The following is a 26019-nucleotide window of genomic DNA, read 5'->3' as shown; positions in this document are numbered from 1 at the left end:
ATCTTTCCTGGTGCTGCATTACAGTAGATAAGTACATCTCATATCCATACTTTGCTTTGTTTGGTTTGGCCCTACCTCGTCATAATATGTAAGAGTGATCATATAAGCAGCTATCACAAAGACTTAACCTAAAATTAAAATTGAGATAAATAAAAGAAGCAGAGAATAACCGACATTTCCTTCTGACAAAATAATTTTTTATTTTATAATTATTATTATAATTTTTTTTCAGCACATACCTTTATATCTTGTTTCATGGAATTGTAATTAAAGTCACGGGATTCAAAACTACAAATTTTCCTTACAACTGTTAATTCTTTACTTTTCTGGTTACGGACAGCTCAGAAATGAAACATCATTATTAGGATAACATATCTTCAAATCACAGCAATAGGGGACTACAATGACATGGATTTGCATTTATTAACATGCCATAAAAAAGTTTCACATTTCAAATAGCTACAATTCACAAACCTAATCTCTGATTAAGGTGCTTGGCCCCCACAACTGTTGTATGCAGATATTAAACACAGATCATGTTACATTTAAGACAGCTATGAGAAACAGGTCACATTCATTAAGCGTCTAACAACATTAAAAAAAAAAAAAAATTCTCCACACATTCTATTATGCATGAAATATTATAAAAAATAATAATAAATCATAAAATGTTTACGATACATTGCAGAAATATATATATTTAAAATGTAACAATGTAAAGTTAATCAAGGATCTAAAAAGTAAAAACTTGATCTTGCTGGAATTGCATCTCCTGCACAATACATCATTAATTCTGTAAAATATAAAAGTCTTTAACTAATACTGGAGACTTTTTATGTTTGTTTTTTTTTTACACTGATTTTGAGGAAAATTTTGTGGAATGGATTTTTACATGGTAAAATGTTCTGAAGGCAAAATAGATTTAGCCAGATTATTTAATAAACTAACACAAAATGGACAGGGAATACGTAGAAATATGTGTATGATGGGCATTCCAATTCTGAAGAAATCTGTCCATGCAGCCCTGAAGTGTCATGGTTTCAGTGAATAAATTGAATCTGTTTCCCTTTAAGCTAGAGAATCACCTTTACCACGTGATGGGGGGTGTTCATGTGGACGGGGCTTGTTTTGACCGTGAATGTGCCGGAGGTTTTTCTGTGAGGGTCGAGCAAAGCAGGATGTCAAAGACCGTGAGCTGCAGTCACAGGCTCCATCCTGGCAAAGAGATGGGAAAGAGTCAGGAGATATGCTCGGTTCAGCGTTATAACAAATCATGTGGCATTAAGACAAAGACTGTGCAAAATATTAATAATGTAGATTTTCACTTTTTCTAGTTGTATTTAGTAGAAAAGAGTTCCAATTGTTTGTATGTGATTTGTACTGTTCGTATATCTGATTGTATGTGTGCCATATATTATGTATTATGTATTTGTATCTTTGTAAATTACAAATAGTCATGTGAACAACCAGTCTGAGTCATGAAACTATACATAACATACCCACAAAATAACTTTACTGAAGGAATCAGATGTGAACTTAATAACAGCTATGAATGATTTACTGACCGAGCAAATCTGATTCAGACAGCAAACTCACTAGTGAGTTTGAGGCTATCTCGTGAATCTTTTTGACTGACTTGCTAAAAGAGGCTTTTTTTGTTTAGAGTGACTAGATTTCAAATTATTGTCACACATTTTTATTTTTACATTTGCAACCAGTCACGGGTTTGAACCTTAATATATTACTCTCTTAACACCAAACCTTCAATTTAGTTTCTTCATATTTTTGAACGGATTCAACTTTGCTACTAACCTCCAAGCCCTTGTTCTTACTGATTGAACCTCTGTTGATTTGACGCTGAGTTGGGGTCTGGCTCTGGCTCTCCTCTTTTGGGCTTTGTTTCATAAATCTACGGTTCACAATCTTGGTGATGCTGTCATTTCTGACTAGCGGCACCGCTGGTATACGAGACGGGGGGTGCTCAGATTTCTTTGAACCCATCAGACCGACGTGATCCTTACGAGCTGCTGGTGCTTTCTCCATCTCCGGGTTGGTCTTCTCTCCTCGACCACACACATTGCGCAGAAACTCATGGACCAGACCGTACTTGTGAACGCCTGCATTTTTACGACCGCCAGGTTTTACGCTGGCCTGCACTGATACTGAACTCGGCCTGCTGGATGTCGAAGCACGTTGCGGCAGAACCCACAAACCACGTTCCTTCGCTCCATAATCCAGCCTGGGGGAGGCGCTCAGAGATGAGGAGGATGTAGTGAAAGAGGAAGAGGATGAGGGGGATGTTGAAGAGGAAGACTTTGTAGAAAACGGAGAAGATGCGGAATGTCTGCGTTGTATTTTCGGCGAGTTGGTGTGAGGCTGAATGTGATCTGCTGGACCAGGTACCCTTTCCAGTGACACTGACATCTGCGGGGTTCTTGCAGATACAAATGAGGTCACTCGGGGCGACCAGTGCTTTGCAGCATAAAGACTTCGAGGACCATTGGTTTGTAGCCCAACTGTGCTTGGCTGTGGTTGGGATTGAGTTTGCGTTCCTATACTCACAACACTCACCATATTGCTCCCAAAATCCTTTGCTCTTTTCCTCTCCAAAGGGCTGGATTGCGAGGTCTGCAGCACACTAGCTGTAATTTCCTTCATGTCATCACTCAGGTTGGCTGAGACGTCCAAGTTATTGAAAGCCAAGCATGAAGGCGACGCCATACTGGAGGTCTGAAGACCAGAAGACGATCTAGAACTGGTGACCGCCATCGAATCTCTCTCCAACAAACTCTGGCAGTCAAACGGCAGGCTACCCAGCCAGTTTTCATAAGCAGTGACCCAGTCTTGGTTTACAAGACCACAGGCAACGGCATTGAAATGTGGTTGCTGGCTCTCCTCAAGCTCTTCCTCTTCAGCTGCTATCAGAGAGCTCATTTGGATCCTTTTTGCTGATGGTGGGCTGTAATATATACGAATGCTGGATCTCTCTGGAGCAGTGTGGCTTCTCTGGGTCAGCTCCTGGTTTAGGTTCAGACCAGGGAGATTGGGAGGCATGATAGGAGAGTCCCAAGTCTTGCAGGGGTCTTCCCTGTCCAGAAGAGCAGCTTCTCGACTGAGATACTTCCAGTTCTTGTTGGGTTTTGAAATGCCAGTTTTAAGAGGCATCCTGTTGGAAAAGCAAACTCTGTTAAGGAATTCAGTCAGATAGCTTGAGTTCAAACTACGTGCAAACAAATGAATCAAGCTCACCTCTCTATTTTTCCATCTTTTTTCATCATCTTGCATCTGGGGGACTGAAAATGCACGAGAAAGATTAATGTTTGTGCATGGATAATTAAATGTGTAATATTAAATAACGGATATTAAACAACAACACATACTTCAAAACATCTTTAGATCAATAATTAAATGAAACAACGTAGGAACTTAGGATAAAAATAAATAAGAAAAGAAATAAGACTGAATCTTAGACTGAACTGTTTTGAGACAGTTGATATTAGTTAGGGATGAGCAATTTAAGACACACTGTAATCAAATGTAAAAGCCTGTCTTATTTAGAAAGTGTGTCAGAGAGATAGTTAGGGATTACAAAAAAGAAAACAGCAAGAAAACCCTTGGACCGAAAAAAAAAAAAACCCTGATAAAATCCCTTTGCACTCCAATCCAGGCTTTACTTAACCCCATCAAAGACTGTCACTGTCCACGTTCCACTTTTATTATAAGCATCTATGAAAATGAACAGGACTTTTTGTTTAAATGGAAAAAGGAAACTGTCAAACTGGAAGAAACAATACCATTTAAAGATTCATTTTGCATTAGTTCCTCTGAATATTGCTTCTTTATTCCTCTCTCGCCTCCTTTCCCTCGACACTGCACAATGTTACCCCCCATTAACTGTAAAGGAAAATAAATTCCTTATTTGAACTTCAACTGAGCCTCGATAAGTCTTTCTGTGGTCACTGTGGTTTGGCTAAGACCTTTTTATAGTCAGAAGCTGTGATTGAAGCTGATGTCTGCACTCCGCCTGCTGTCCTGCAGTCCCAAAAAGGGATTAGCCTAAATTCAGTTGCCACGCACAGGACTATCTCATATCTCTAGTAGGAATGCAAAACAAATTATTTTAATAATGATAGCTCAGATTTCAGCTAGCAGAGAGCATGAACTACTTTTCAAAAGTGTGGAGTCTGTAAGATATTTAAATGTTTTTGAAAGAGGTCTTTTATGTTCAATAACACTGTATTTATTTGATTATTTACAATAATAAAAAAAAAAAGTTTTCTATCTGAATATTTTTTTGAATGCATTTTATTCCTGTGATGGCAAAGCTGAATTTTCAGCAGCCATTCCACCAGTCTTCAGTGTCACACGATCCTTCAGAAATCATTCAAATACGCTGATTTGACATTTTTATTATTATTATTATCACAGTTGAAAATGGTTGTGCTGCATAATATTTGTTTGTGGAATTTTTTTTTTTATTTTAAATAAATTTACTGACAACAACTTTTGAGCGGTCATACTAAAACTACCAAAAAAATACCTAAATAGTGGAAATAGGTAAATATAAAAATAAGAATACGGTCCAATTCAAACACTAGTTACCACGTTAGATATCATGAACTAACTTCTACATAACATGCTAATTTCTACATATACTGTATTAATTTGAACATTTTAAGTTGAATAAATTAATATTAGGACAAACACAAATTTGTTTATTTATTTGTTTATTTAGTCTAGTAAGTCTAGTAAGACCTGTTTAATGATTGACCTTTGACGGTTGAAATCATGTCAAAGTTCCACAATACACAGAATATGTAAATTATTGTTTCAGTGTATTACACTAATTTTTGCTCTGACCTGCAGTTTTCTATTTTGCTTAGCTGTCTTCGACTCTTCGCACTCTAGACTCGTGTGGTTAAGGTGTTCTAGCAGTTCCTGCCACTCAGAGCTCCAATTGCTGTCACAGACCTTCAGCTGTCTTGTCAGGTCCATCACTGCAGTGTAGGACTCTGCTAACAGGTGCTGAAGCTTCTCAACGTGGTCCTTCTGTAAAGCCACATTCAGGTCTGATGGTCCCTCTGCTCCTGCCTTCCCAGCTGAACCGTCCAGCTATAAACAAACACAAACAGCTTGGATGACATTTCTGCTTCATAAAGCTTTTTTCATTTCCTCCATAAGTCCCTACAGGCACAAGAATGAAGAAAGAGGAGATGACATGAGAACCAGGCAACAGGTTCACTGATACTCTCTGAAGGGAATTTAAACTGATCTTCTGTTCTCACCCTGCTTATGAGGCCCTTGAGCTCTGCACACTCCACAGCCCATGCTGCTTTGGCGTTTGCAAACTGCTGGTTGACAAACTGGGCTGCACTGTGCTGCTCCCAAAGTTCAGAGAACAGATCTGACAGTGCAGTCCTGAGGTCTGAAAGCAGGGCACTGCTCACCTGAGAGAGGAGCACACATTGATGAATCTACACTTGGCAACAGGAACTGAACCATCCTAACTTCAACAGGTCAAGGAACAATGCTATTGGTCAACTATGCTCAAAGAGCAGGCATGTTCAGCTATACTATATTATGAAAAAGGCATATTTTTGAGTTACATTCTTTCAAGCTGAATTTATTGCAGAATGAAAACTTTTTGGTAGTCATGTTGAAACACTTATTTTTACCACAGTAATTGTCATTCTTTTTCATACCTGACTGTTGCACTTCTCTTGAAGATTATACTTGCATGCTTTTGACTTCGTGTCCTTTAGTAGGTGAAGATCATTCTGACAATACATCTGGAATAAAAACAAAAAACAATAAACAAAACAAGCATATTTTAAGCACATGAGTTAAATAAACATTACACATTTATTGTGTGAAATTATTTATATTATTATTTCAACAAAACATCACACTGAAAAATTTTGTCACTAATAAAGCTTTTTTTTTTTATTAACTGAAATAAGCAATCACTTAAACAAGCAATCAGTTAAAAAATATAGAATAACAGAAAAAGCATTTAAGAATGATATAAATACAGAATATTTAATTGTGCATCATTTTCAATCTTACTCTCATTTTCTCAGATTATCTCTCTCTTTAAATATAATAGCTTAAATTATGCAAAAGGTTTGAAAAATATTATGTAACAGTGCCTATTTTCCACTGCCGAACATTATTTACACAATATATGATAGGAAAGATTATAAAGATGCATGTATACATACCATTGAACATTGTTAGTGGGCAAATAAAATAACATAAAAGTGTATGCTTTTGGCAGGCATTCTTATTTTGCATTCAATGTACTCATTTACATTGATTTATTTATAGGTTCTTGCTTTCTCTGAGAATAGAATTCATGACCTTGCCGTTGCTAGTGCTATGTTTGAACAACAGGAAAGCATACAGTATACAGTATATAAAAATTATTATTTATAAAATTGCCACCATCTTCATTGATAAAGATGTGTGACAGCAGTAGCAAATGTTGTTGCCCAATTTACCTCGAACAGGTTCTTTCCATCAGCTGTGGGTCTCTCTCCCTGCCTCCACTGCTGGACAAACCACTGGAGCTGCAGAGTGAGCAGCACTAAGCTGTCCTGGTTACACCCATTTCCAACATTTCCTTCACATGGACATTCTTGTCTTGCTTGATTCTTTGCGTCCTCTTTTATTTCACATAAATCTTTGTCAGAATGTAGCATATTCTTCTCAGTAAAAGGCCCTAGGCACTCTGAAGTGGAGTTTGAGAGCACCTCCAACTTTTCTACAAGAGCACGCAGTTGGGCTTGTAACACCTCTAGGCCATTGGTCAAGGGACTCAACATTGGGTCCAAAAGCCATTGATGTGTTTTGCACTGAGGATCTACTGCAGTTTTGCTTAGGCAAGGAGCACCAGTAGGAGTCGTATGTGTACATGTAGGTGAGAGGCCATTTTTTGCTGGGGTTGTTAGGAGCTGGATAGTCGATCTGACAAGCAGTGCCTGGTCATGGATGGCAAGAAGACTGTCTAGATCTTTCACAGCAAATGTGCAGTCTGACGTACATTGAGCTTGTCTGTCTTCCTCTTTAGTCTCTTCAGAAAGCTCCTGTTCCCCACCAATCGGCCCTTCTCTCTGCATATGACTGACAGAAGAGTTCTCCACATGATCTTCCTCAACATGCATCTGGTTCTCCTGCATATTATTATGGGTAGTCACTGCATCTGCATTATCTGTCCCATCCAGACCTCTGTGCATCTCCACCTGTTCTCTAGTTTGGAGAGGCAATGCTAATCCTTCACTGGCCCCCTTCATCACCTCCTCTTCTTCCAGGCTTCCTCCTCCTCTTTCACGTTGTTCACTCATCTCTGCCCGCAACCCACGGTTCTCCACCTCTAGTTCCACTATTCGACGACTCAGCAACGTGGCTTCCTCCTCCACCAGCCGCAAGTGAACTTTGACCTCTGCTTCTCGGGTGTGGGCAGAGTTAGTGGCGCCCGCTGCAGCCTGGGTTTCATCCACCTCACCATAAAGCAGACGGTATTTGGCGAGCTCCTCCCGCATCGCCTCGCTCTCCAGGGCCATCTTTGTTAGCTTCTTGCACATGAGCGCAGACTCCTCTTTGGCAAAGTGGAGCTGGCATTTCAAATCAGCGCTATCATCCTGCAGAGGTGTGTTAAAATAGTTGGCATATATCAAAAACTTAAACTAAAAACACAGCAAGGCTACTATGGCTTTGATCACCATGGCTAACAGGGTCACGTGCCAGTAAAAAGTGAATTGAGAATGCATTTTAAAATTCTGAATTTGAATTGTAGGGAAGTTCACTGAAATGCAGAGAAATTCATTCAAGTGTCATTTTAACTAGAAAAGATCTAGACCAACTTTGGACTTAAGTATGACAAACCATCGTTTAAAAGTTTTTTAATAAAAACAAATGATAGAATGTTTTAATGAATGTTTTTTTTATATCACTCCATTTTCCAGTGTTGAATTTCTTTGAATTCCAATTTTGTAAAGCATGAATTGAAAATACATATTCTTAATTCTGAGTTTTGCACAACTTTGAAGGCTAATATTGGATCTCTTGAAGGACTAGCACTAGAACAGCACTAACCTTCACAAATTAATTAGACTATTGTAACTCCCAACTCACCTGTGGTGAGGGCTTTTTTTCGTTCTTGTTGGATGTTGATCTCAAACTTCGTCTCTTTAGAGAATTCTGTGGAGGCACCATATCCATAATTAGTCTAAAGACATTTTAGCAGCTTATACAGCACAGCTCACTATGTATAGGTTTGTTGATGCAATTTGTCCCCTAAGATAATGTCCTCCTATGGGCATAAATGTTCATTTGAGTTATATTAATCAGAGTTGCTATTTTCCATCATACCGCTGTCCAATGCATTCCAATTCCCAATGAAATGTGTGACTGTAAGGAAAGCATGCACCTAATAAACACACTCAATCATGTTCGTGTAGTGAGATGGCAAGAACTCCAACTCCATTTCTACACCAAACATCCATACTGCTCCAAGTATGTCAAAAATGCTGGCTAGAGTCAGTCTATCTGTCTGCTGCTTTGTCTGGTAGGCTCAATTCCTTAAAAGTACAAAGAGCACAGGAGGAGCATGTAGACTTCACATTATCTTCTTCAAATAAAAAAAAAACAATCCAATCCAATCCAAACCGAGACTGACGTGTCATAACTTAAGCATAAAACCAAAAAAAAATGCCTTTAACAGAGCTCTTCATAATATATCTTGATGAATTGAAATTATAAATCAGTCTGCAGAAGACTGCAAAAAATGGATGAGTAGAAAGTGTTTGTATGGAAATCATCATGTTTCAGGTAGTGTCAGGCTCACATGAGGCCTTGATAATCTGGTTGTAGCTGATTTGTTCTGCTGGTCAGGATCAGGAATTGGCAGCAGCTGTCTGAGCTGAGCTGCTGGGATCCACTTCTAAGCACTGAATCCTGGATTAAACTGTATGCGTGCCGTTATTAAAGACCCACAGGCTTTCATTGCCAATAAAATTTGTTTTTGGTGCAATATGTTGGTATAATGGTGACGGCCTATATTTTTTAATATTGTGAGAAAGTGAAAGCAAAAAGCATGCCTTCTTGTTAGTATTTTTAGCATGTATGTGGTTATTGAACATCATAAGACCCAAGAGTTGGACAAGGATCTCCCTTTCAGGTGTATTTTCTAAATGGTGTCTTTCTCACTCGCTCTTCAACCTTTCAGTTGCCCCATTTTTCTCTCTTCTCCCCCTCACTGCATCCACCACGAGTGAGAATGACAGCAGCTGCAGTTTGAATTCAGACCCTTAGTTCATTCTATGCCCTACCCAAGCAGTCAGCTGTCGATTACATACGGCTGGGGTAAGGGTCAGATTGTAATCCTAACGGCATCATGAAACGAAGGAGTCTAAGCAACAAACTAGTACTGCTTTAAAGTGATAAAGGGCATTAAGGATATATATGCATATATTACCGTTTAAAAGTTTAGGGTTAGTACGTTTTTGTTTTTTTTTAAAGAAATTAATACTTTTATTCAGCAAGGGTGCATTAAATTAAGCAAAAGTAATAGTAAAGACATTTATAATGAAAAAAAGCTATTTCTATTTCAAATTCTTTTGAACTTTCTATTCATCAAACAATCCTGAAAATTGTATCTTGTTTTACACTAAAATATTAGATCAACTATTGTTGACTTTATTTTTTAATTACATTTTAATATATATGAAAAAATAACAGTTATTTGAAATTGTAATAATATTTCACAATATTACTGTTTCTATGATTCAGTAAATGCAGCCTTGGTGAGCAAATGAGACTTTGATCAAAAACATTACAATAGTTTAATAAACTTTTGTTTAGTTTATGTGTGTGTGTGTGTGTGTGTACATATATATATACAGCAATGGCTTTGTGGTCATAACACCTGTGATTTGTCCATCTCAGCCTGCAGGACCTGCTTTGCCACTTCCAGATCCTGCAGCCGTTCACGTAACTCCTCATTTTCCCATTCCAGCCGTGAATTTTTCTTTTGAATGGCCTCAAGTTCACCGTGTAGGCGAAGGGACACGCTTTTTGCCACCTAGGAACAAAATATTCATTTAGAGTCAAGTAAATAAACTGCAAACCATTTGTCCATTGGAACTATCCACAAAAATGTTGATGTAATAAGATAATTATCTCATGTCATTTCATTCTGTTGGGAAATACTATTAAAAACAAGAAGCTCTATTTAAAGAAAATGATGTTATACGTAGCATTGCAAAATGAGGATTAAATTACCATGTTCCAGCTGTGGTTTGTGACATTGAGAATGTAAGGAAGTAAGGCGGTTAGTTAATTGTATGGGTTTCAATATGGGTTAAACTCTCCTATGATCTCCCTCCTTTGCAATCCTTTGCAAAGCACTCATCCTCTTGTTGCTCAAGGGGTTGCTAACTATTGTGGACAATGTCAAGGGAAAACGGTTGGAAAGCATGTGATTATACCACAGCATTCAGCGCATGACTCTGTGCTTTTCTTTTTTTATAGCGCAGGGCGATGATTATCAGCAGTGAGTTCCAGGAGCAACGCCACAAACTCATATTTCTCTGTGAAAAAAATGAATGATGGAAATCTGGAGTAGAGCAGAGATTGAAAAGGATGCTGTTAGATATCAGATTGCAGGACACTCCCATGGGGGTTGTTGAAGACTGAATCTAACTTGACAGAGTGCTAGTGAGGACTCTGAGCAGCGATGGACACACACTGGCCTAGTTTGTGAAAGGAGGGTATCTATTTCTCTCACATGCCTTTAAAATAGACTGGTCATGGACATGCCCACAACACACACCAGCAGCTGTGCTTGGACACTTCCCATCTCGGATACTGTGGCTATATAGTCCTTGACATATATAACATACACATGCAAATGCACAAAGTCTTTCATGCTACCTTAATTTTTCGGTAATACTTTACACTGTGTTTCTACCAAATAAATGTCCACACTTAATTCAAAGACAAAACGTTCAGAAGAAACCTGAGGAATTTACTTTGCATAGTCTGGAAGCAGATTTCAAAAGAAAACAGCCATTTTATATGGGTTACCCTGCTGTGTAGATTTTTAATTCGTAACGTTCCTACAGAAAGCTCTGTCACTGATTGGCTGAGAAGTTCAAACCAAAAAATGCTTATGCTGTGAGTGGCCCACCACAAACTGAGCTACTACACCAATTATCTGCCAAAGAGAAAACCGAGGGTTTTTCTCCTCATTTTACTATTGGGTCATTACCAAAAAATAAAACCACTCCCTATGTCAAACTATAAAACAAAATGTTATCTCAGCTCTCACTAAACCCTTAGTACCATGATTTGGGTCACAAACCACAGTGGAAGGATTACACAATCCATCTGAGTGCATGCTGATTCATAAAAACAGAGTTTTGACTCATTCAGTGACTTACTATTCAACATTTGATTGGCACTAAGCACAAGCCTAAGCAATTTAGATAAACATCCTGTCCTGATGAATGCCATGGATGGCATCCAAAACACTAACAGTGGTTTTCCTGTACACACACCACTGCTATCTGAAGTAACTTAACTGAACCCAAATCATGAGTGTCAGTGATTGCTCTTTATGCATGTGACCTGATACAAGGACTTTCTCACAGAAACACACTAAACACCAGCAAATTATGATGCAGCATGATAGCAGCACATCCTCACCCTGATATCATGCTCAAGTGTCCTGATAAGCTCCCCGTCCACTTGTCCCGTCTGGGCTACACGCAGGCTGCGTCTCTCTGCTTTCCTAAGTCGGTACTGCAGGATGCGACAGGCCTTGTTGGCCTGTTCCAGCTGCTGTCGGAGTTCCTGCAGCTGGTAAACATCCTCCTCCATGTACATGTCCCTCATCTCCAGCATCTCTGAGCGGAGCTCCTCCATTTCATCCTAAGAATGCAATCAAAGATGGTGTATGTAAAAATCAACTTCATAGAACTTCACTGTGACGGTCTAAAAAAATTAACTTTTTGGACGTTTTTGATTGGAAAGCATGAGATATATGAATGCATTATAGTTAAGTTGAAAGCATTTGTGTGTTAGTGTGTACAAAGTGTGTTTCCTATATCACTATCAATGATAGTCTTCAACCAGCTTGTCCATGACAGCACTGCACTGGTCTTACGTGTCGAGTGCCAGCATGGTGTGCGCATTAACCCACAGAACTAGTGGCACACGCCAAGAATGAAGCACTGCCCTTATTGGATGCACTTGTGGCACTCTGTTGACTTCTTGATTTCTGCTGAGACACCTTTCACTTAATCACAGTAAAGCTTGTCTCATTCTCACTGTGAACCCCTCCTTCTATTGCATGTCAGAGACAATGAGGGATGACACGAGCCAATTAGAGAAAGTATAATCTTCTAAGAAGAGAGTAAATCTTACCGTATAAGGCACATCACGTGCAGTTTATTTTGACTGTTAAGATATGTATCATACATGTAGCAGACAATGTGGGATTGTTTTAATTTAATTTTACATTAAGTACAATGTCCATCACATCATATGACATGGTTTATGCCATGTTAGCTGATAATAATCTGATGATTTATAATCATAATCCATCAAACCAGGTTGCATTTAGTACTACTTTATCTAACATTATCTACTTAAAACAGACTCACTAAAATAATTAAAAGCAATAACACAGCAAATACATCATTTTGGTAATTGAATTCATCTTTTAAAAACTACAATGCTTGTTTCAGAAGAGCGTTTTCATCTGGTGGATTTTCCATATGCACTCATTGAGATCAGTCAGATGTTTCATCATGCCCACACGATGGTGTGAAGACAAAATAAAACATGTTCATAATGACAAAATTATAAATGATATATTTAAAGAGCAAATGTGAAATGGGTCCCACTTTATCTGAACACTCCCAAATTTCCACCATGCAAGAAATGATTATTTTGCATTTAATTAAAAATCAAATAAATGATTTAGGCCTAATAGATTAATCAACAAATCTCACCTTCAAATATTCATTTTCCGATTTTAGGTCGTCAATCTCTCTCAGCAGATCCTCGTGCACCCCATCAGCAAAGTCTCCAGTCAGATCCGAAAATGCCACAGACGCGCTCAAGTTCAAGCGACTGTCCAGAGAAATGTAGGACCTCTGGTCGCCAGGAGAGATGCTCCCCTCTCCGAAGCCAAACCCTGGAGACAGGGTGGCATTAACCAGTCCATCTTCTTCTCTGTGTTCTGACATTTGCTCCGCTGAATCGTCCATCATCTCTTCGCTGGGACCTCTGGGACAGACCTCGCCACACTGGGCATCAGTGGACTGCTTATGCTCCTCTGATGCGTCCGAGATCTCAGAGCTGCTGTCCGTGGAAGACAGTTTCCCGGTAGCGCAGCCAGAGTCCTTACTCAGGTCATCAGACGTGATGCTTCCATCAGACAGCTTTCTCCTCCCGAAAGATTTACTGCGATTGCTATCGGTGCGTTTTCTCGACTCTGGTTTCATCTCTCTTTTCCCTGTGTGGATGTTTGGCGTGACAGATGCTCCACGCTTTGGTTTCTTCGAGTGAATCTCTTTGGCTTTGCTCTGTGAGGCTGCTGGGATGATTTTAGACCAAGCGTCCGCCTGAGCTTGTTTTGACGTCATGTGTTGCACATGATGCCGGTGGATTTGTCTTGTCGGCTGCTGGCTGCTCGCGTCTCCGCAGGCTTTTTCCTGCCCGTCCTGTCCGTGATGGGATGAGCGTGCATTAGACTCAGGATTTGCCTCTACTTTTGTCTTTGTCATTGTTGGCGTTCAAAGATTATAATTTTCTCTCAATTCACCATTCATTGTTTTTACAAACAAATCCTACTAATTACAGTAATGAGATGAATGATACCAGTAGAATCCTCTCAAGAGTTTGTGTGAGATGAGATAAAGTTGAGGTAAATCCGGGTAAAGCCGTTAGTCTAGTGTTTGAGTGAAGAACTGTACAGTGTGCGGCCATGTGCTTTAACAACTCGGAAATCTCCGCCCCAAAAACAGGAGCTTTACTCTCTCTCTCTCTTTCACTCACTCTGAGTCACAGATAACTCAGCTTTACTGGAATTATAACTAACAGCTATAATAGTGCCAAACCAATGTTTTAATAGCATAAAATTGTAGTCATCCCCCACCCCCCAAAAAACCCATGGATATTTTTTTAATGTTAATTTAGCAATCAGGTATTTTTTCTTATTCATTAATTTATGTGAAGGCCTTTAATTCTCACACCTATGAATTAATTCGGTGACAGTGCCTTTATTATTCAACTCATAAAATCTAATAAGTTATTTAATTCATAGCTAAGTCTCTTCTAAATAAAGGTCTGCACTGGTTTCAAAAAGAAGAAAGTTTATCCAAACTCACTCTTCTTCTCAAATGACACGGAGCTGAAGTAGGCTATTATAACATTGCTCCGATGACATCTAGTGGCTTCAAATGAAACTAAAGGAAATATCAGGAAATATTTCAACAATAGCAAAACTAAAAGTAGAAACTAGTAACACGCACAGCAATTGGCATAATTTAGCCTGTTCATGCCGCGGTGCATTGCTGAGAACTTGAATATCGGATATATGCAAATTCCCAGGCTTGCACAAAAATTCTCACGTTAAAAACAAAGATCTAAAAGAAAAAAAATAGCCTACTGTTAAAGAAAAAGAGTGTATGAAATCAGAACGTGAAAAAAGTCATGAATCTGCACGCTAACCTTAATTTTCATGTGTTATTTGTTAAATATATACGTATATTTTGATGTATTTTTCACCTATTTAAATTTATAAATGTATTGTATTTAATATATGTTTATGTTAGATTCTTTTAATTTCCCCCAAACTGCACCTGTTTTTCACTTGCGTTCTTTCACGTCTATCTTGCAAATAGTTTTACACCAGTTTCTTGCTGCACTAAATAAAAATGTTAACATTTACATACAGTTATGTAGTTTACATGATTTTTTTTTTACCTTATTTTAATTATTACTGCATATTTTACATTAATTGAACTGCATAATAAGCGTCTGATTAAAGTCATAATGAAATCAAATGCTTTATTTTAAAACCAAGAAACCATTTGTTATACTGATTGGGCCTAATTTATTTTCATGTTTTTGTCAAAGGACCCAGAAACCCTTGGTCCTGTTTCACAGCACAAATAGGAATTCACAATATGAAATGAAGTTGTGAAAACATATGTCTATTTGTGAATTCATATAATATTCTCTGTAGCTTTTTACAATTTATTCATTTATTTATTTATTTTAATTCACATTGAAAATTTAAATTTAATGTGTTGTCTATATAATTTGTATATAGCTATCTATTCCTAGCCAGCAGTCATAATCAATCAAGGAGCGCCACTGCCATCGCCGAAGGCGATATTTATTGTTAGGATTATAAATAACCCACATCCCTGCCTTTTTTAGTACCGACCCCTTTATGTAACCTCAATATAACTCCACCCTTTCAAAAGGTTAATATCGTTCGTTCGCAAAGGGGTCTTCTTTCACAATAGGCTACTGCTTCTGTCAATCAAACGTCGCCCCGCCCAACTTCTTTTGTACCGCCGCCTCAACCCTCCAATCCAGTTTGTTCTCCCGTCCTGGCGAAATGTATCCGCCCCGCTGTCAGTCTTCCCGAACTCGGCGCTTGTTTTGTGTCCCACAGGAGACAGGAGAGATTCAGCTTTACATTACTGAAAGGTAACGCGACACACGCACATTATACAGCCTGCTAAGCTTGGTCGATGTTACACGTCATTTTATGTGGCATCTTTAATGTTTTGACGATATCAAACGGGTTGATGAGTAATAACGTTTCTCGGGTTTATTATTGGTCAGTGCTCATTGCTAGCGGCTAACGCGGGTCAAAACAGCTCAAGCCGAACGCCCAGTGACTTCCCCCCGCAGTAGCTCTAAGTAGCTACCGAGCGAGGCTGGTTATTCATAGTATCAGATATGTTTGTATATCTAACGGGACATGACTTGAATGTCAGATTGCCCTCATGCACGGATGGCTAGACGTTGCGTTTAATATGGTTCTGCATGCGATCATATACTAAGCAGTGCCTTCTGTGTCTTTTGAGGGATATACTGAATCAACTGATTGCCCTGTAAGTTAGTTTTGACGGGTTTAATCTTCTCCACTGATTTGACTGACACTCATTACAAATGTGCATCTGATGAAAGATGCTACTATGATCCATCTGTTAGTTGACAGCAGTATTTATTCTGGGGAAGCATTTTAACTTGATTGAGAAGAGCACATACTGTTCAGGTGCATTGAAAAAAAGAAGAGGTTTTATTTAACAAAGATGTGTCAAATTGATCAAAAGTGACCGTAGAGATTTACATGACTTTTCGTCAGTTATGACTGTGAACCCGGCAACTAACTGCTCTTAGTTAGTAAACTAACTTTATGTATCCAGGTCAATACAAAGTCCAAAACTATTGGTACAGTAGTTTCTTCAGACACAACCACCAGGAACTATGCCACTCTTTCTGAGAAGCAGACATTTATGTGGTTGTCTTAGTCACCATTGATCTTTAGCACTGTCATTTTCCAGGTCAGTTGTATGACTAGTTTTCTCTGTTTATTGTTGTTATAACAGCCCATCACAGCCGAAAGATGTCTAACCAACCATTACCCTTAGCAGAGAGACTATAAGGTGTATTGTTTACATGATTATTTGGAAGATTTTTTACTACATTCATTTCAGTTGAGCAACCTTGAATCTGTGTTGTTGCAAAACGACCAGGGCTACGTGCTGTTCATCCAGCCAAGACTTCCCCTGTTAACTTGGCACTTTACCACATGGGTGTTTGAATATGTGATAGCTGTCAGCTTGTTAAGCGGCTGCTTTACCTTTCTGAGTTCCAAATAATTTGCATAGTGCCCACCTCTGTTATATGGCCAATAGTCGTTTAAACTGCTTTGCATTTTGGTCATTTGCAGCTGTATAACTGGCGGTCTGAGCAAGAGTTTTCCTCTATTTTTGTTTGTGTGTGTGTGTGTGTGTGTGTGTGTGTGTGCGGGTCAATGACATGATGCTTATTTATATGTCCATTCTATTCATTTATTCAATAATAATATATTAGTGTAATTCATTCAATGACTTGAATACCACTTTGTAATGAGCATTTTTTATTATTTATTTAAAATCTAATTGAAATTAATTTTTTTTAGGGTGCATTAATATAACTTTCCTGATGATAAGAAAGAAAAAAAATCCTCATTAAAATAATGAAAATCTTGAAAAGTGTTAAATAATTCGGCATAATTAATATTTAATAAAATATTTGAAAAACTTTTGTTTGTCATGTGGTATGATTAAAATAATGTGGAAAGACAAAACCAACATGCAGAACAAAAGGAAAATATGTTTGTAATGTTTTTTTTACAGTGTTACAAAAATGTTATTAAATGGATATATATATATATATATATATATATATATATATATATATATATATATATATATATATATATATATATATATATATATATATATATATTTTTTTTTTTTTTTTTTTTATGTAATGTTTTTCTTTGGAACTGTTTAATAATCAGAAAACAATTCAGAAAAAAATGTACAATGCTTTCCACAAAAATATTAAGCATCACAACTGTTTTCAACATTGATACTAATAGAAATGAGCAATTTCTTCAGCACTTATTCAGCATATCAGCATGATTTCTGAAGGATGTGACTTACTACCGACCCCAAACTTTTAAACGGTAGTGGATTTGATATATATTTGATTAAACGTATTTAATGTACTTTTATTGAAAATTGCAAAAAAAAATAAAACATTTAATTCCATCTTGAATACAAGGAGCACATTTATGAAAATTCTAAGAACTCTAAGAAATGACTTATATGAAACTCATATATGAGAATTGCATCACAATTCCTGAATGATGTCCTTTCTTTAATTAAGCCAGCATTGTGAATCGGTACAGTCAGTTGCAGTAATGACAATCGGATGCTGACACACTCTCTCTCTGCTAAAGGATTAGCTTGTTCGGACACTCTCATCAGATGGTTTTGCCAAGCACAGCTGTTTAAAGACTGCAGTGAGGTGATTGGATTTGTTCTGTGTGTTCAATAAGGAAATGGACAGAGTGTATAGGCCAGCATTAGTGTCCACTGTCCAGTATGTTCCAGCTTTACAGCATAGTAGTACAGTACACTACAGTACATTTACAGACTTCCAGTTTGATATCTTTTTAATTTTCAAACCTACAATATGGTTTGATCTACAGAAGAACACATTCAAGCTGTGAAACAATGCCTTCTGATTGACCTCAACAGCAGTAACTGTCCATCATGAACAGCGAGGAAGAGTTCTATGATGCTGAGACAGGTACGTGATGAAGTTTAGTACTGTACATCACATTTTTATCGTCACCTAGGACTAAATCTCTCTCGTCTCAGGTTTAGAATCGGACGACTCATGTGAAGTCAGCTTTAAAGATGCCTGTGTCTATGAGAGCAAGCAGACAGTGAATGGCAAAGTGCCGTCTGAAAATGGAGTATGGGAGAGGAGGTAAGGAGTCTGAATGAAGTGAAATAATATTCAGTGGCAGGAAACAAATTGTGAAGGTGTTTATATCCGTTGGACTGTGTAATGTTTTAATGTGTGTGTCTGTGTGTTCAGAACTACTCTGCCAGCACCTATGTTCTCCAGAAATGACTTTAGTGTGTGGGGCTTCCTGAAGAAATGCATTGGAATGGTGAGCAAAATTACTTTGGCCAAACAAAAGCTTAGTCAAAAGAGCTCCATTCAAACACTGCATGAAATATGAAATTGTAAAGAGACATGTTGTTTGGATCGTGGTGACATTGTCCATAAACCAAGCCATTTCTATCTGGGAATACTTTCTCTTTACAGGAGCTGTCCAAGATAACAATGCCCATTGTTTTCAACGAACCACTGAGCTTCTTGCAGAGGATTACAGAGTACATGGAACATACATACCTCATCCATAAAGCTTGTACACTTTCTGACTCTATAGAGCGTATGCAGGTTAGTGCCTCTAGGATTTCTACAGGTCTTAAAAAAAATCTTAATTGGCCGATTTGGCCCTTCCGCACACTAGTCCTAAATACATAAAGTCATGGTGTTAAATGTTGCATACAAAAATGAATATCTTGTTTTACAATACAGATATCTGAACATCCTGAACATTTTTTTTAATGCAAAATGAAAGTATGAGGTTTTCTGAGAGCAAAATTCGTTTTAAAGGAGTTAATGCTTAAAACAACAACAACAAATATATTTCCATGGGGTATGAAAACTTGTTTTCCCTTTGGATTAAGTTCTTTTTTTTCTGAGCTCATTTGCAGGTATTTGTTTTTGTGCTTACATTTAATTTTTAATCGATTTTCTCAGAAAACATGTCATTTTGCTTCACAATGCATCTATTGTGATCTTTTGCACTGGAAAATGGAGGAAGAACATCGCTTTTTTTGCAGTGTGATCAGAAGCTACAGTAAAAGTTATTTGCATTATTTCTAGTTTGAGACAACTTTTATGCAAAATTTAAATAGTGATTAATTGGTCTTGAAAAAGTCAAAAATGTACCCTCATAAAACCTGCAGAAAACTTGCCTCCTTTATATTTTTACTCTCAAATGTGTGCATGCATGGAAGATTCAACAAATCCTTATTTACGCAATTGCATCTCATTTGTCAGCTTATTGCCGCATTCGCCATCTCTGCTGTTGCATCGCAATGGGACAGAACTGGAAAACCTTTTAACCCTTTATTAGGAGAGACTTTTGAACTTACACGGTAAATCTGCAGAACATTTGGACACAAACGCTATACATCAATCTAGCACAAAGCTGAATATGTAAATCCTAATTAGCCTGCACCAATAATTTGTAATGTCTGTGCTCAGGGATGAAGAGGGTTACCGCATGATCTCAGAACAAGTGAGCCACCATCCACCAATCAGTGCCTTCTACACCGAGTCACTCAATCAAGACTTCTCGTTTCACGGCTCCATCTACCCTAAACTCAAATTCTGGGGGAAGAGTGTGGAGGCAGAGCCTAAAGGCACCATGACACTTGAGCTCTCCAAGTGAGTCTTGTTTATGTGACCTCACTAAGTATAATATGATCACTTTTTATTGGAGCTGGAGAGTCATTGAGATCCTCAAATACAATCGGACCCTTGAGCAAAGCAGTAACTTTTCCTCGCCCTTAGTTTAAGCAACATCTGCTTTATAAATAACATGCTGGAATGTCCATTTATTATTTAGCATGTTTCTTATGTGTATTGAAGAGATTTTGTGCGTAAGTTATGGCTGAGCTATTTCTCTCTCTTGTTGTTATAACTCTCATTATAACTCTCTCTCTCTCTTTCAGGCATAGAGAAGCTTACACATGGACGAACCCTATGTGCTGTGTGCATAACGTTATTCTGGGTAAACTGTGGATTGAACAGTATGGGACAGTGGAGATCGTCAACCACAGGTTTTTCTTCTCTTTCCTTTCTGACACTAAATTTTCTGCCTGTGTTTTTGTTAAGGCTATAGTGTGATCTTTCCATGTCACATTGTGGATTACTGTACACTCTTTCCTTTTATTTTTGACTTCTTTCTGTTCGTTTTAGCACTGGGGACAAGTGTGTGCTGAATTTTAAGCCATGCGGCATGTTTGGCAAAGAGCTGCATAGGGTAGAGGGACATATCCAGGACAAGAGGTGAGCAGTCATTCGTATCAAATGTCAGTGGGTATATCTGGCTCCCAGCCTGTAGAGTTCACTCTGCACATCCACTCCATGTCTGTAGCACTAAAGGCATCGGCAGTGTCTTTTAAAGCTGGATTGTGTGTGTACTTTTAGTTTTTCTGGATTTGATGCTTCTGTTTCTGACTAAATTTGTCTGGGTGTATTTCAGTAAAAAGAAGCATCATGTTATCTATGGGAAGTGGACTGAGTGTGTATATAGCATTGAGCCAAAAGTCTATGAAGTCAACAAGAAAGCAGAGAAGAAAAGCGGAGGAGATTCCAAGAAACACAAGCAGGTACAAAGCGTTAGTCATTTATCTCTCACTGCAGAGCCGTGGTCTATTTTCTGTTGTGTTTTCACATGGAAGTCCAAAAGGCTCTCACGCATCCTCATATAGAGGCTCCACCTATTATTATTACAATAGAGACTGTTTGCAAACTCTTAGAAATGAGAAATGAGAAGATCTTTACTGAAGTGTAGAAGAAATGACTACTAGATCAAGTTCTTTCCATTCATTGGTTTTTAATGTCACTACACAAACAGACTCCTTGTTCTGATTTTTTAGTAATATATTTTTTCATTTATCTCAATAGAAAACAAATTAATTATCGGCCTTTCTTAGAATTTTTAGTGTCTGTAAGATTTTTTAATGATTTTGAAAGAGGTCTCTTATACACACCTGCATTAATTTGACCAAAAATACCATAAAAACAGTAATATTGTAAATTAATGTTGAAATTGAATATAGCTTTTCTATTTGAGACTGTTGTAAAGTTTTATTAATTCCTGTGATGGCAAAGCTTAATTTTCACCAGTCATGACTGGTCTTCACTGCCACAAGATCTTCCAGAAATCATTTTAATATGCTGATTCAGTCCTAAGAAAACATTTATTATAATTATCGATACTGAAATACAGTTATCTTTGTGGAAACTGTGATAAATTGTTTTCAGGATTCTTTGATGAATGGAAAGTTAAAAGGAATAGCATTATTCGCAGTCTTTTGAAACATTATAAATTATACATTTACTGTCATCTTTGATCAATTTATTGCAAAATAAAAAAGTACTGACCCCAAACTTTTGTACAATAGTGTTATTGAAAAATACAGTTGAATTAAAATGATCTGCAGTGTGTTTGCTGGAAATCAACTTTTTTTTGTTTCCCTTCTTTGTATTAACATGCAATTTCAGTAAGAAGTGAAGGTAAAGAAAGACTGTGGGTTTTTAGCAGTGTAGCTACATTGCCTGAGCCACCATCATAGTAGAGTGTTAGTTCTATTAGTTTTCCTAGATTATTTGTTTCCTGATCTTGCTTTATATGTGGTGTTTAATGGTTTTCATCTGGCATTATGGGGCATAAATGGAAGTACTGTATGCATGTGATTAGGAGCAGAGTACAGGGGGTGATGATGCAGATGAAATGCCAGATGTCCAGGAAACAGTTACCATGATCCCAGGCAGTACGCTGCTATGGAGAGAAGCCCCTCGACCGCCACACTCAACGCAGGTAACCCCAAGCCCCCAATGATCTGTCTTGGGTGATTGCATGTTATGCATATTCTCACTTCACTATCTTTTTCCTCGATTCTGTTTAGATGTATAATTTTACTAATTTTGCCATGACGCTTAATGAGCTGGAGCCTGGCATGATTGGAGTCATAGCACCAACAGACTGTCGTTTGCGGCCTGACATCAGAGCTATGGAGAATGGGGATATCGGTATGCACAATCTCTTTTTTGGCCCGTTTTGTTCCCATCTGTTCAGAAAAGCTATTTTCTGGATGATGCTGTACTTATTTTACCCCTAAATTTAAAAGCTGTTCTTAACTTCCAGATACTGCAAGTCAAGAGAAGGAGAGATTGGAAGAGAAGCAGAGAGCTGCCAGAAGAGAGCGTGCTAAAGATGAGGAAGAATGGTCTACGAGGCCAGTATTTGAATTAAGAACAAACCATCCACTTTTTTCCTCATTTTGTATATTCTCATTCCTCTCACGATTAGCAATATCATATATACATGGAAATTTATATCAACATGTGTATTATTAAAATGCAATCAAAATATTATATATATATATATATATATATATATATATATATATATATATATATATATATATATATATATATATATATAAAAAATATTTTGATTGCATTTTAATAATACACATGTTGATATAAACTCCAGGAGGTGGAGGAAAACAACATTTCCAGCTCCGCCATATTTCAAGATGTTTAGAAATATTTTAGATCTGTTTTGTTTTTGTTTAACAGACAAAAACGAAAGCTTCTCATTAGTATTATATCAAAATGAAGACAGACATGTTCCTTATTATTTTAAATATATTTTATTTAAAATGCTGGTTTAAGTTTTCTATGGGAATTAACAGTCAACCCTGAATACATTTTAGAGTTTATTTATTTATTTATTTTAAGCATTTTAGAATTAACTAAATCAAACTTGTGTAGGTTTTTACATTTTAAATTATACTATTTCAACTTTATTTACCATGAAAATAACCAAGGAAGCTGGCATGGCAATAAAACACAAACCGACCAACCACAGGCATTACATTTTTTTAATGAATCAATCCAGTTCTGAGACTGCAGATTGCAATATTAACATTCAAAAACAAAATTAAAAAGAAAAAAGTGAAAAGAGGGTAAAATAACTATGAGAAATCGACTATCATAGCCTAGCATAGTTAAAAAATAAAAAATCTGATTTCACACTGGCCAGTGCTTTCTACTGAAGCAGATACTATCATTTAAAAACCTTTTGCTATGTTCATCTTGAAAGGTTAATATATTAGTGCAAAATGTTCTTTTTCGGTGGAGATTTTGAATATCCTTTTTATTTTTATAAACTTTTTGGCATCCCGTCTTTCAGATGGTTCCAGCAAGGCAATAATCGGTACACTGGAGCTGCAGACTGGATCTACAAGGGTGGTTACTTCGACAGAAGGTACTCTGACCTTCCAGACATCTACTGATTCAGTTGGGAAGACTGATAGAGTCTAGAGATTCATCCTTTGCTCTCCTTCACCCAATCCATATCATCTCCTCTCCTTAAGCTCTTTTCATTTTTTTCATCAGAATGTGAGATTCATGTGAACAGTTTTTGGACAAAGCCTCTCCACGAGTTTACTAGACTTTTGAAAATGTAGTGTGAGTGGATTTATTTATTTTGAGACGTAGGGAATGCCTTAATTATTTTTCATTTTTTTTTTCATGTATGTTAGATTTTGTCTGTGCAAACTTAGTACATTTAGAAAATGCTAGTTTATGTACAGAATGTGCTAACCTACCTTTCCATGCATCTCACTAGATACACTCAGGTGTTCAGTTTATGGGTACAAGTGGTTAGTGATAGCATCACTGCGATGCAATTTTTTTTTTAAATATGAGGCTGCTCAGAACCTATTAGGAGAGCATAATTTTGTGTTTTTGTTCAAACTAATGCTATGTTATCATCTCGTTGATATGCTTTTTTCCCCCTTATCTCAGAAATATGACCTCTGTTTGTGGTATGTATGATGTGCAGGAACTTCACAGTTAAAGATTCTGCCTGATTTTGAGTACCCAAAAATGAAAAGGAGTTTTGAATTATCCCACCTTTGTTCAGAAATTATTGTTATATCTCGCTGATAAGGCTCTTGGGCCATTTTTCTCACCATCTCCATGGTACAGGGGAATTTACTAAAAACAAATTAGTCTCATTCCTCACACATTTAGAAATGTTTTGGATCGGTTTTGTTTTTGTTTGACAGACACAAATGATAGCTGCTCATGAAAAATGTTTACTTGGTAAAAAAAAAAAAAAAAAGGTGTTTTGTATTTGTTAAAAAGCTCTTATAACTAAAATCCTTTTACATCTTAGCGTTAGTGTTTTGAGTGTTGCCAAAGCGAGTTTTCTCTTGTAGAAACTAAAGCCATATAACTTGTCAGTGTTGAGTGATACATCCAGGTGAATGAAATGGAGGTGGGTGCTAATCTTTCTTTTTATTTCAGCACTTAATGGCTCACGGATGTCAAGGTGCTTCACCTTAGCCCACATATATTCGTGTGTCCCAGAAATGCTCAGAATGTGCTTCATTGCTCACATGCTTTTTGCCATACAGCAAACTTCATTCTTCAAGGACTAATTATTTTCCAGACATGCAAATCGTAGATGAGATGACCTCAGAGGATCATGAAAGACACCACTGTCTTTTATTTCGAAAATGTAAACTGTAATACTGTGATGTTAACACTCACAAATCTCAGAAGCTATGCAAACATTAATGGAAATGTCTGTCTATGAATTGTACAGTTTAATGTTTATGTAAAATACATTGGTTGGCCTAGTGCAAAGGTTTCAAGCATGCTAGTACTTTTGTTTTTGGTTTGACACAGTATTACTGGCTGTTTTGCACAGCCTAAAGTTGGTTAGGTGGAGACACAGGTGTATTTAACGGCAGTGATTAATAACACTGTTATCTAATTATTAGAAGTGTTTATCATTCACCCTTTAATATGTCTTTAATATGTTCCATATAGTGCGTACAGTTCCAAAAGCCAAGCTTCGGGCCATGGCAAAGAATTAACTACAATTAATTTCCCAATGTATTTTATACACTATACTGTGGCATGTCTAAGCATAAATTATTTAATCTCACTATCAATGTTTACTAGCGGTTAGAGATATCAGTATATTATTCCACCAGCTGCTAATGTAATGTCTTTTAGAAACCTTGAAATCATGGGACATTAAAAAAATCACACCCCCAATTGTCTCATGATTTTATGCTGTTAATCAGCTATTCCTTTAACAATCACATCAAGTGAATATACAAGTAAACCTGGTCACATTGCAACTATGTAAAGCAAACATACACTCGAAAATTTTCAAGTCATTCTGTCTGTTCTTATTAAACTGTTTTGATTGGTTGTTTCTGTTGTGAAACTCACTATTTCACAGATAGAAGCCCAAATTATACCACTGTGGTGCTATGACGGCTTTACATAACTGTACATGATGTATTGTGACTTTTTACTAGATTTGTATAGATCACGTGAAATGCACTCATGAATCTGCTAATTTGTATACTTGCAATATTAATTATATATGTGAGACCTCACTAAGAAACATCAGTTTGCTCTTTTGTGTCTGAAGGGAATTGACAAGCATCAGTTTGAGATTTCTGACAAAACATTTGGGAGAAGCTTTAGCTTCAGTTTGATGGTGGGAATGTTTGTGAAATATTATCTGTT

At 37.3% G+C, this 26019-nt stretch overlaps 2 protein-coding genes across 5 annotated transcripts; one reads left to right on the top strand and one right to left on the bottom strand.

Moving 5' to 3' along the window:
- Window positions 1-404: 404 nt before the first annotated feature.
- Window positions 405-14107, bottom strand: LOC113077670 (protein SOGA1-like). 3 transcript variants are annotated; one of them, XM_026249984.1, is made up of 11 exons: window positions 13017-14107; window positions 11707-11931; window positions 9926-10081; window positions 8134-8199; window positions 6501-7643; window positions 5703-5789; window positions 5286-5447; window positions 4861-5112; window positions 3250-3293; window positions 1813-3166; window positions 405-1215 (listed from the first exon to the last, which is right to left on the bottom strand). In XM_026249984.1, the coding sequence occupies exons 1-11, from the start codon at window positions 13791-13793 to the stop codon at window positions 1069-1071; spliced, it is 4413 nt and encodes a 1470-aa protein (XP_026105769.1). In that variant the 5' UTR covers window positions 13794-14107; the 3' UTR covers window positions 405-1068. The 3 variants fall into 3 exon arrangements, with proteins under 3 accessions (XP_026105769.1, XP_026105772.1, XP_026105771.1); XM_026249987.1 differs by having other exon boundaries at window positions 4972-5112; window positions 13017-14106; XM_026249986.1 differs by having other exon boundaries at window positions 6501-7640; window positions 13017-14106.
- Window positions 14108-15574: 1467 nt separating this feature from the next.
- On the top strand, window positions 15575-24592 carry LOC113077667 (oxysterol-binding protein-related protein 2-like). Of its 2 annotated transcripts, XM_026249981.1 has the most exons (15): window positions 15653-15729; window positions 18041-18108; window positions 18293-18393; window positions 18465-18576; window positions 18688-18763; window positions 18922-19056; window positions 19726-19823; window positions 19933-20115; window positions 20403-20510; window positions 20650-20739; window positions 20936-21062; window positions 22157-22276; window positions 22365-22488; window positions 22604-22694; window positions 23657-24592. In XM_026249981.1, the coding sequence occupies exons 3-15, from the start codon at window positions 18357-18359 to the stop codon at window positions 23757-23759; spliced, it is 1404 nt and encodes a 467-aa protein (XP_026105766.1). In that variant the 5' UTR covers window positions 15653-15729; window positions 18041-18108; window positions 18293-18356; the 3' UTR covers window positions 23760-24592. The 2 variants fall into 2 exon arrangements, with proteins under 2 accessions (XP_026105765.1, XP_026105766.1); XM_026249980.1 differs by lacking the exon at window positions 18041-18108 and having other exon boundaries at window positions 15575-15729.
- The last annotated feature ends 1427 nt before the right edge of the window (window positions 24593-26019 follow it).

Source organism: Carassius auratus, unplaced genomic scaffold (assembly GCF_003368295.1).
Source record: "Carassius auratus strain Wakin unplaced genomic scaffold, ASM336829v1 scaf_tig00023110, whole genome shotgun sequence".
Lineage (NCBI taxonomy): Eukaryota > Metazoa > Chordata > Actinopteri > Cypriniformes > Cyprinidae > Carassius > Carassius auratus.
Note: the sequence above shows the minus strand (reverse complement) of the source record. Positions and strands in the feature narration are given on the sequence as shown.